Source organism: Cavia porcellus, unplaced genomic scaffold (assembly GCF_034190915.1).
Source record: "Cavia porcellus strain 051 isolate PalLab524CR breed Dunkin Hartley unplaced genomic scaffold, mCavPor4.1 scaffold_7, whole genome shotgun sequence".
NCBI classification, from domain to species: Eukaryota; Metazoa; Chordata; class Mammalia; order Rodentia; family Caviidae; genus Cavia; species Cavia porcellus.
Window position 1 is genome coordinate 96,112,793 of NW_026947490.1, and position 11,758 is coordinate 96,124,550.

The 11,758-nt window shown below is 43.8% G+C and overlaps 1 protein-coding gene across 1 annotated transcript in view; it reads right to left on the bottom strand.

The window, feature by feature from the left end:
- Ostm1 (osteoclastogenesis associated transmembrane protein 1) overlaps positions 1 to 8,969 on the bottom strand; it is a 33,666-nt gene extending 24,697 nt beyond the window's left edge. The window contains exon 1 of the mRNA XM_003466033.5: positions 8,471 to 8,969. Coding sequence (XP_003466081.1) covers positions 8,471 to 8,872 — 402 coding nt within the window. The 5' untranslated portion in view covers positions 8,873 to 8,969. The remainder of the gene's footprint in view (positions 1 to 8,470) is intronic.
- Positions 8,970 to 11,758: the final 2,789 nt, after the last annotated feature.

Consider the following 11,758-nt stretch of genomic DNA (forward strand, 5'->3'; position numbering starts at 1 on the left):
CTACTCTTATTGTTAATTGCACTATTTCAGCCAAGATAACATAATATTTCAGTCAGTTGTTCTTCACAGTGTGCCAAGACTGAGATTTCATAAGGAGCAAAAAAACACTACAGGCCAGTACCAAAGAAATAGGGCTTAGGCCAAACAGGCAGTTACTCATCCCCAGTAAATTGGAGAAGCAGGATCTTGCATCAGATTCAAAATCCAAAAGCCAGTTACACCTGGGAGACATTTCTGAGAAACAGTCATTTTCTAAGGATTCTAAATGGCAGCAATAAAGCTACTGGTCATGGGCAATTTACACGCGTCAATCCAGGAATGAATCTAAACTTAAAAAGAGTGGAAGAGGAAAAGACTTCCAGCACACAAAGGCAAACCCCAGAGGAGACGACATAGAACAATTTGAAAGCCACCACAGGGACGCTCAGAAGTAATAACAGCAGAAGTAACAAGCAGACGAATGAGCTTTAGAAAAAAATCAAATCAGAAATAATTTCTGTAATTAAGGAGATGATGACTATAATGAAAGACATGGTTAGTGGCTGTGGAGCAGACACAAACAAAAAATAGAGGAGCTTAGGAAAATGATGGAACCATGAATCCTCTGCATAGGAAACAAGTGGCATCCATGAGAGAGTCAAACAAATACCCAGAGTATACACAGCAGAATGAGCCAATAAGAGGACAGCATATCAGATACAGATAACAGGACTGTGGTCAGTGATCATAAAAAGCTTTCTGAAAAATAGCAAGGGACCAAGAAAAATCAACCCAACAGCTGCTAGGTCAGGCAAAAAAGAATAACGTAAGGTCAGTGAAAAAGCAGGAGATGGCACAAATGACATAAAAAATCTGTTCACAGAAAGTCATGGCAGAAAACTTATCAACCAAGGAAAACTTACCAACCAAGGAAAAAGAATTTGGCATATAGCTAAGTGAGATATATAGAACTCCAACTAGACATGATTAAAAAAAAAATCTACTGAGGCTTGTAATAGTCAAGATTCCAGAAATTCAACAGCAAAACAGACTATTAAAAGCTGTTAGAGAAAAGAAGCAAGTCACCTATAAAGGAAAGCCCAGCAGAATCACAACAGACTTTTCAACACAAACCCTCAAGTCAAGGAGAGTTTGGAGTAAGCTACAGTATTTTAAGCCCTCTGCCCCCCAAAAAACAAAAGAAAGAAACAAACAAAACCTCCACCCTAGACTGATATACCCCATAAAACTATCAAAACTGATAGAGAAATAAGATACTTTCATGATAAAAAACACCTGAAAAAATTCATGACCACCAAACGAGCACTCCAAAATGTACTGAAGGATATTCTAGAAAGACATAACAAGGACCCCCATATAACTCCATGAACTCCAACCTAATGAATCCAACAGATAAGGCACGCAATTAAACACGAAGAAAAAAGGAAATCAACAGGAAAATAATGTGATATGGATAAGTCAATACATATCAGTTGTCACCCACCAAAGTTAATGTTTATATTTTAGTAAGATGGAAAACACAGGGCCGGGATTTAGCTTAGTGGCATAAGTGCCTGCCTCACAAGCGCGAGGTGGTGAGTTCAATCCCCAGTACAAAAAAAAAAAGATGGAAAACAGAGAAGAAATGGACAGACTCCTAGATACATATGAATTACCAAAGCCAAATCAAGAAGAAATAAAAACCATAAATAAACCAGTACCAGTCAACGAAACTGAAGATGTAATTAAAAAACCTACTAACAAATAAAAACCCAGGTCCTCCAAGGAAATTTACTGCCAAGGAAAAATTACTGCCAATATTCCTCAAACTCCTCAATGAAATTGAAAGGGAAGCAAAGCTCCCAAACTCATTCCTGGAGTCAAGTATCACCCTGATACCAAATCGGAGAAAGATCCAACCAACAAAAGAAAACCACACGCCAATCTCCCTAACAAACATGGAGGCAAAAATGCTCACCTGGAAACAGAATGCAGCAAATCATCAAGAAGCTTATATACCATGACCAAGTGGGATTCATCCCAGGGATGCAGGGATGGTTCTACAGATATAAATCAATAAACGCAATATACCATATTAACAGAGCCAATGACAAAAACATATGACCACCTCAATAGAGGCAGAAAAAAACATTGGACAAAGTCCAACACTCATTCATGATAAAAACCCTAAATAAATTTTGGAATAGGTGGTCTTTATCTCAATCTACTAAAAGTCTTCTATGACAAACAATAGCCAACATCATACTAAATACTACATGGACAATCAGGATCAAGACAAGGACATTCTCTGTCAGCACTCTTACTCAATATAGCCCTGGAAACTTTAGCCACAGCAATTAGCAAGAAAAAGAAATAAAAGGAATAGGGATAAGAAAGGAAAAAGTTAAATTATCATTTTTTGCAAATGACATGATACTCTACATAGAAGACCCCAAAACCTCCACCAAAAGACTCCTAGATTTAATAACCAAATTGTAACACAGCTGGATACAAAGTCAACACTCAAAAATCAATAGCCTTCCTGTACACAAAATAACAAAGTAACTGAAATTAGGGAAACAATGCCTTTCACAATTGCATCCAAAAAAGAAAGAACGAAATACCCAGGAACCAATCTAATGAAGGAAGGAAAAGACCTTTACCCTGAAACAGTACCGAGTCCTTTACAGAACTCTGAAAAAGGAGATCAATGATTCCTCGAAAACTAAAACTACAGTTCCCACTTGATACAACTATTTGCCTACTTGGCATGTTCTCAAAAGAAAAGCATCATATCACAGCAATACATGCACACCCATGTTTACAGTGGCACAGTTTGTAAAAGCTAACCCTGGAAACAGTCCAAATGCCCACCAAGCCATAAATGGATCAAGAACATGATACACACACACACACAACACGGAGTATGACTCTGTCACAAAGGGTAAGTCTGAGATGTTTATAGCTAAACTAAACAGACACACCTGGAGCCCGCACTCTCAAGTGAAATAAACTGGACACACATTTACACACCCCATTGTGTGTCTGGTATGAGAAACCAAGAGTAAATAAGGACCAAAATGTATAATGGGAAGAAAATGTTCAAATGAGAAGAGGAAGGGAAGCGGGAGAAGGGGAAGGAAAGAAGGGACAAGGTTTAAAAAAAAAAAAAAACGAGACTAGAATGAGAAAAACGACACAGCGGCGACAGTCTGCAATCCTAGGAATCTGGGAGGCTGAAGCACAAGAAACCCCAGCCCGAATGACTTGGTGACTTCGTGAGAGCCGGTCTCAGAAAAAGGCCTGGAGATGCAGCTCAGTGCAGCCCTCAGCCTAATCCCAGAACTGCCTCACACATGCACAAACACACAAAAATCAATATAGTGCCCTGGGCAAGTGGTCAGAGCAGTTCAGTAGGGAAAGAGACTAATGCGGTTAGGACATACTTAGAAAGAGTTTATGAGGAAACCAGGATTTGGACTAAGTCCTAAGAGAACCTAAAACAGTAGAATACGGTGATCACAGGGTGAAAGTGGAAACGGGTACGTGGCCCCTAGGAGAACTCAGTGTGCCCAGAGTGTCCCTATGAGAGCTGAGGTATTAGAAAGGCCAAAATATTTAGAGGGAGACGACTTAGCCTAAGAAACTTTGTCTCATCATTGTCCTCCCAACAGCTAGCACAGTGGCCAAAAAGAAACACTCAGCCCTTGATTTCTACTCAAGCTGCCGAGACACACAACTTCACGATGGCTTACAGAACCCTCACGTCAGGAGCCGACTAACACCTGCTCCGGGAAGAGGGCAGCAGCCTGTTCGACGACAGTCCACAGCCCGCGCTGCCCGTCTGTTCCCTTGCTGCCCATTCTTCCCTCTTTACAACCACTATTTCAAATCTCTGCGCGCCCCGAACCTGCGTATTTCTGCACCGCGCCTCTCCTGCCACCCCTGGCTAGGCGGAGAAGGTGCCGACTGTCAAAGGCTGCCTCGCGGATGCCCTATCCCGACAGCACACCTCTTAGAGCTTCCGTAACAGTCAGCGAGCTGCCACAAATATGCCACATTCCTATTCTGTCAACTCTGCTTTCCAAGAAAACTGACCCTGTCTATTTCCCACGGCCTCCTGTGGGCTTGCTCAGCTCCACAAGGTCCCCTCTCTCAGCATGTAAAGGTGGTCAGGTACCATGGCGCACACCTGTAGAACCCTTGAGGCAGGAAGTTTGAACTGAGGAGTGTGAGACTAACCTGAGCAACACAGCAAGACCCTTTCTCCAACAAAAAAACCACTGAAGTTGGGCATAGCAGCACTGCTGTCACCCCAGCATTCAGGAGGCCGAGGCAGGAGGACTGCTGTGGAGTTTGAGGTTAGCTTCAGCTACACAGTGAGTTCAAGCCGGAACTATACGTATGAGACCAGTCTCCAAAAACAAACACAAACAAAGTGACTCTGGTTAATGTCACTCATTTAAGTCAGTGTTGACACATGCACTCCTAGCCCTCTCAGCAGGCTCTGACACAAAACACCATGTCTTTGTTTTATGAGACACTAAACTGACTCTTTATCCCCGACCTCAAACTTCAAACTCTCTAAGAGTTCTTATTCTTCAGTTAGGCTCATCAGTGCTGACTATTCCCCAAAGTATTACCTCCAGTTTAGTAGGCACCTAGATGTGGACATCCAACCATGCGGTATCTCTATTTAGATGGCTCAACACATCACCAAATCAACGAGTTTCAAAACTGAATTAATCACTGCCTGCAGGACAGGCTCCTCCTTCCCTATTCACTAAGCTGCCCTTATTAAAACTGTGGAAATCACCAGGCAGGCGCTTCACCATTGAGCTGTATCGCAGTCCTAAAACGAAATCATGATTCCTCTCCCTCACTCCCTACATGCAATTACCCACAAAGACAAACCATTTCTATTTCCTTAATATCTCCAATATCTTCCCATATCTCTCAATCACAATGGTCCCATGTGCCTAGCAACCATTTCTCACATCCCGGCAACAATCCCCTACTTTATCTCCCCACATACCCTCTTCTCCCGCTCTGGCCAGGTCCTGGCCCTCCAATTCCTGTCCTGTTGCCAAAATGGTCTTAAGAAGCACAAATCTAAGCACATCACTCCACAGAATTAAAGCTCCTAGTAACACCGCATTGCTTTAAAATCACGGGTTAAAATCCCTCGTGCTCCCTGTAAGGCTCACATGAGCCTAGACCCCAGCCACGTTTTCGGGCATAGCTCACTAATCTCCTTGCTCACTGTGCTGAGTTCTTCCCAGTCCTCAAACACTCCAACCCATCCAATCACAGTTCTCGCAGCAGCTACTTATTTACATCTATACCTTTTCTCTCTACCCCACAACCTCTCACATTTTAAGTGTCAGCTTTACTCACTGACCACTCTACCTACCCCCACGCATATCTCAGATTACACCTGGTCACACAGCATCTAGGTTTGTTTCTTTGCAACATTTATCACATTTGCATTAACTAATTACCTATATATGTTTTATGTCTATTTTCAGACTACGAGCTCTGCTCATTCAGATATGTCCTTAGTAATCATCATACCCTGTACAAAATAGGTGCTGTTTTTAAATAAATGCACAAAAGGTACATATTCATCTACCTAACCTTTAAACTAAGTGGCACAGTACTGAGCTTAAAATTCCCAATTTCAGCAAGCGAAAACAGCCTGATGATGCTGAACTGCTCAATAAACCCATGCCCCAATCAGTTCAAACTAAAGGAACCGAGATCTCTAAGAGGGAACCTATCAGTTCTGCCGTGCATGCCTGTAATCCCAGCTACTCGGGGGCTGAGTAAGGAAAATTGCAGGTTCAAGGCCAACTTGGGCAAGTTAGCAAGACCCTCTCTCAAAATAAAAAGGGGCTGGATACGTAGGTCAGTGTGAGGCCCAGGGTTCAATCCCTAATACAACAAATAAAATAAAATAAAAAGTGAAACTGTATGTGGTCCTTGTTGCAGTAATTTTAAGAGGAAGTGAAATGTACGTAAGATTTTCACCAGATGACTAGAGTAAATGAGCTTGCTGTATCACATAAATACCTTTCTAACTTCCTCAACTTGCTTTTCACCCTGTTTATACTTTTGTCTTCTCTCAATCAATCCTATCCACTTCTCCTAAAGAAGATGAACAGTGGCGCCCTGTTCACAGCGCAGCCTGTGGTTTCCCGCCTCACCAAACCCACCAGCTCTGTCCCCTGCTGTAACCCTGCACCTCCTCCCCGCTCCTCCTCATCACCAGCATGTGATCTGTAACACACTGGTGCTATTTTCTCTTTTCTTTTTCTTGATATAGTTTTATTTTCTTCCCAACAGCACTGATGCTTTGAGGCCTGTTTTTCTTTCTATAGCCTTTTGCCAGCCCCAAAATCAAGAATACTAGGTGTTGCTAATTAGACTAAGACAGTTTAGCAAATCAAAGAAAATCCTTTAATCTGGAGAAATAATCTCCTCAAAAGACAACCAATTCCTTCATGTTCATTCATAAAGAAACTTACAATATATGTTTCCCTATGTTCATTATTACACACATTGGTTTAATTCCCAAACTAGTCTACAAAAAGTCTATTAAATCTATAAAATACCTCCATACTATAGAAAGCAAGTTTTTAGGCTAGTGAACCACATCCAGCTTTACTAAAGGAAGAGAAACAACGACCAAGGCCTAGAACGAGTTGGATGATGGATTTCTCCCACCTCTTTTCACCCTTTTTATCCTCTTTCTCCACACCGGGGTGAGATGCGCTGGGTTCCCACATCCCTGGCAGAATCTGAGGGGCAGGAGGTACAGGACGCCAGCCTTTGTAACTCATGCTGGGAAACCTTACTAGACAGGAGGATTCACCTAGAAAGTCACAGACGAGTGCTGTCCATAGACAGTGCGAGATAACTATCAACTCCTCAGGATCTACAGAAATGAGAAAAGCATTTGCTGCCTCAAAAGATCCAAGCTTTAGCCAGGTATGTTGATGCAGGAGAATCACAAATTTGAGCTCAGTCAATCTGGTGATTTAGAGACCTTATCTCAAAATTAAAATTTAAAATGTTGCTAAGTATGAACATTGCTCAATATATTGGTGTGGAGTTCAATCCTCAGTACCACTAAAAAAAAAAAAAAAAATGATACATCCAAGCTTTGATCATGAGTCTGACCACAACATAAGCACCCTAAAAATAACTCACTTAACTTCTCAAAACCAAATATAATGTGGTATTATCCTGCTGTAGTTGACAGCAATAGAATTATGCATGCAAAACGTTAACTACAAACCTAACTAGTTCTTTAAAGATTGACTATAGAAGTTAAACAAATTGGGGCTGGGGATTTAGCTGAGCAGGCATAAGCGCCTGCCTTGCAAGTGTGTGGTCGTGAGTTCAATCCCCGGTACCAATAAAAAAGAAGTTAAACAAATCCCTTGTTTTTGCAAAAAAAATAGCTACCAATAGTAGACTGACTTCAAGCAAGACCCAATGATACACAAGTTTATATTCAAATCAGTTACAATTTATGAAACTTCAACCATATCTTCATGAGATTCTGTGCTGTCCGCTCAGTACAGGAGGAGCTTTCTGACTCCCCGATCCCATTATTATTCCTCATGTCTTTCCTTGGCCAGCCATCCTCGTGACTCTCACCAGTCCTAAACTCTAATCTTTTCCTAGTGCACACCCTCTACAGGCAGGGACTGTGCCTTCCTTTTTCTGGTCCTGTAGCAAATGAGCGGGTCTCTCAGGCTACCAAAAATGGAAGGCCGACTTACCATACTCTTAAAATTTTAAATCCTATACAGACAAAATTCTTTTTGCCAGCTTTCTAAGACACGCCTTTATTCCCACTTCACAGATGAGAAAAGAGGCAGAGAATGTAATTTGCCCAGAGTACAACTGCCCTCTCGGCCACACTGTCCTCATCACTAAGGTGAACGCCCCAACATTATTTTTTTAACCCTTGTAAGAGTCACATCACAACTGTGGATGATTTTTGTTCTAGTGTTTTGGTTCCCTCCTCCCACTTCATACAGGAGGAAATTAAGGCCTTGAAAAGATCGTTAATCCCAAATCACCCCACCAGGAATGAGCGGATTTGAACATTTCTGGCTACAAAGCTCAACCTTCTAATCACTACCAGCTTCTCCACTCCATGCGTAGTTTCAGAAGAGGGTCCTTCCTGAGAACTCCGGATTGGGATGGAAAGAAGCTATAGCGAAAGTGAGGAACACTACCCACCCCCCAAAGCCAGTCATAACCTATCTGCAAACAAGTCTGTACAGGTGTTGGCCCTAAAAGAGGGTGCCCAACAGCACCTACGAGGCAGAAAGCCACCCTCTCTCCACCCCACACCGCCCAGCCCCGGGTTCACCCAACTGGACAGGCAGAGACCTCCGCAGTCTGCCATCGCCAGCTGCTCCTCCTCCTCCCCCAGCCCCCCACACCGCAGCCCCCGAGTGTCTCCTGCACCCACCCCCACGGCGCGGCTGATGTTGTCCATCTTGCCGGCGACCTGCTGGAAGAGCGGGTAGCAGGTCTGACACAGGCGCACGGGCCGAGCGCTGCGCACCAGACACCCGGTCAGCTCTGCGCTGCTGTTGGCGAAGTCCAGCAGCATCTCCCGGCACTCGGGATCCAGATCGGGCAGGTCCGGAGGTAGCGACAGCGGCCCCAGGGCTCCACCGCGCATCAAGGACAGGGTCAGGTCCTCCACCTCCAGCAACCGCGGCTCCGACCAGAGGTCCGGAAAGACCCCGTGAGGGCTGCCGGCGAAGGGGAGCGCGCCCAGGGCCAGCCTCGACCACAGCAGCGGCGCTAGCGGCAGCCACCACGGCAACAACGACCTCCGCGGCGCCAGCTCAGGGACCGGCTCCATCACCGGGTCCACCAGCCCCAGGTCGCGGCGCTCCGCTCCTCCGCTTCACGCCGGCGCCGCCACAGCCGCCGCTTCCGGCTTCCGCGGACGCAGGCTCAGAGTGGGTCACGGGGCATGCGCGTCACGACCCCGCCCCCAAGACCCGCCCCTGGACCCGCCCTAGGGCCCGCCCACTGCGCGCGGCGCTCCACCCCATTGGCCGCCGCCCTCCTGGGCCTCAGGTGGCGCTAGAGGCAGCGGGAACGCGCCTTCCGGGGCTTGCACCAAGCGCGCGACCGTGCGGGAAACGCAGGCTTGTGCTGCTGTACACAGGTCTGCGGGGTCTGGGCTCTGGACCGCCGCCTCCCTTCCAGAAGTCTGCAGGCTTCCTTCTTTACTGGACCCACGAGGCCTCCGCATGGAGGTCACTGTCGAGCTAGTTCCAGAGAAAGCCCACCCGCAGGGCTGAGCTTTGGGGAGATTTTAGGGCAGATGGGTTATTGAGAATTGAACCCGTGACCTCCTCGCTGGACGACGTCCCAATCTCCATTCCCAACTTTCTTTCTTTTGGCAGAATCTTGTTAAATTGCTAGATTGCCCCAGCTGGGTTCAAACTTGTGATCCTCCTACCTTCTCCCCGGTTGTTTGACATTTTTACATAATGTTTATCAGCACTTTTTCCCCTATTTGAGGAAAGTAATATCTAGTATTGGGACTAATGGGTTTAAAGGGTTTTGGTTTTTTATTTATTTTTACAGTGCATATAATACTGAAGATTGAACGCAGAGCCTCCCACGTGCTAGGCAAGGGCTCTAAGTGCTACATCCAGCCCATTTTGTTTTTTAGGCAAGGTCTTGTTGAATTACCTAGACTGGCCTTGAACTTGCAATCCTCCTACCTGAATCTCCCAGTGACAGAGATTACAGGCATGCACTACAAAGCCGGGGTATAATTGTGTACAACAGCGCTGCCGTATAAAACTTCTTGCTAGGAAGTATTCTGCGTATCTGCCTTAACGGGATAACCACTGCCCATTGGGAGCTGCTGAGCCCTTGAAATGTGGCTACTGCTACTGAAGAACTGAATTTTCAATTTAATTTAAAAGTGAACGGTCACATCCGGTTGTTGAAAACTGTATTGAACTCTGGACTGAGAGTAGAGCATTTGAGTTTATTTGAAAGAAAAGAGATTCACCAGGTTTAGTGCTAAAATCCAGGAAATTCAGGCAAAACGCTGAACTTCTGGATCCCATCCGGTGCCTGACATGCCCAGGGCAATTTTGAGGGAAAGTCTAGTGAGCATCTTCCTACTACTGCTGGGGTATAAAAAGAATTTAAACTCAAGACCTGGAAAGCCACTTTCTGACCAGTATCTGAATAACAAATTTGGTAGAAAGAAAATAGCTTTTAAGATGCTTTGTGTCATCCTGCTTATAGATTGTCATTTTTGCCTTGTAAATTGCAGAGCTACAGCATTAACTTCTGTTCAACTTCCTGTCCTGATTTATGTTTCTTAGGGTTCTTATAGTTACTTTTTACCCTGTTTAGTTACTGTTTTGTATTACTAAGCTTGCTTGGGATAGCTAAATTTCATTTCATTTTTGTTACTAGAAACTTAATAGTAGAAAATTTGATTTGTTGGAGTCCAGCACAGCTTTCTCAGTTGTGTGGAAGGATGGAGAAATAAAGGTAAGAGTCAGAATACAGAAAGCTGAGATCAGGTGGAGGCCTCTGCGAATGGCAGGAACAGAGCTGCCCCATCACCTTAGTGAGTTTATTTATCCATTTGGCAGATTGCTGTCATGTGCCACCCCTCTGTTGGGACACCTCACGGTTCTCGAAGCAGCTTGTTTGTGATCATCTCCAGCTCCAGCTGCCCTCCACAGATTTGTGTAACAATGAATGTATTTTTAAAATAGAAAATAGTTTGTTTTAATCTTCTCAAATGTCATTATGGAATTTCTAAATCTGTGGATTAGAATTTTCATGGTTTTGGTGGATGTGTACATTGTTAAACTTCTGTAGAAAGTAACCTAGCATAACCAACGTTACAAATGTACATACTCTCTAACGCAGCAAATTTACTTCTAGAAATTTATTTTAAATACATAGTGGCTTTGGATAGATGTGATTACTCATTGTAGTTTTGTTTGTAATAGTAAAAAGGGGGGGTTTAAAAGGCATATTAAGTAATTGGGAACTCTTTTCCCCTTCTTTTCCCTTCCCTTCTTGGGACTACTCAAGTCATAAAGGTGAAGTCAAGCAAGATAGATTCATCTGTGATTGGTAGGATTAGGGTGTCAGAGGCCTTACACAATAAGATGAGAGCATTCATATGGAGCGAAGCAGTATCAGCCTGACACAAATATTGGAACCTGAGTAGGGTTAGTAGGATTTCCACGCAGGGGAGAGGACAGTAACGGGAATTTATTACATTCAGAGGGTTTGATCAAATAAGTATATTGAAGATAATAGGAGTCCAGTTCCTCACTGTTAGAAAAGAGAGTTACAAAACTGAACGGTGAAATAAATTCTGTAGTGTTGAATTTGAATGAGGAATTCAAGTGCATGACTTAAATATATATAAAGAGAAATAAATATAGATGTAAATATGTACTTTTCAACTGTGATGAGATGGGTTACTTACATTACAGAAGAAAAGAATGCAGTGCTTGGTCACAAACCCATGAAACATGCGAAGGGAACTTAAATAAAAGTTATAGGCAGACACTATATTCAAGGATGGGAAAGGCAGGCTCAGCCTGTTCTTATAATTAGAAAATGGCAAAACTCAGCCTTGACATTCCCCATGCCAGCTGCAACTTATAAGGTAGACATAACTCAGCCAGAAGGTGAGTTGCTTTGCTGCTTGAAATTGCTATGCTAATTTGTTTCAAGATTTGAAAGA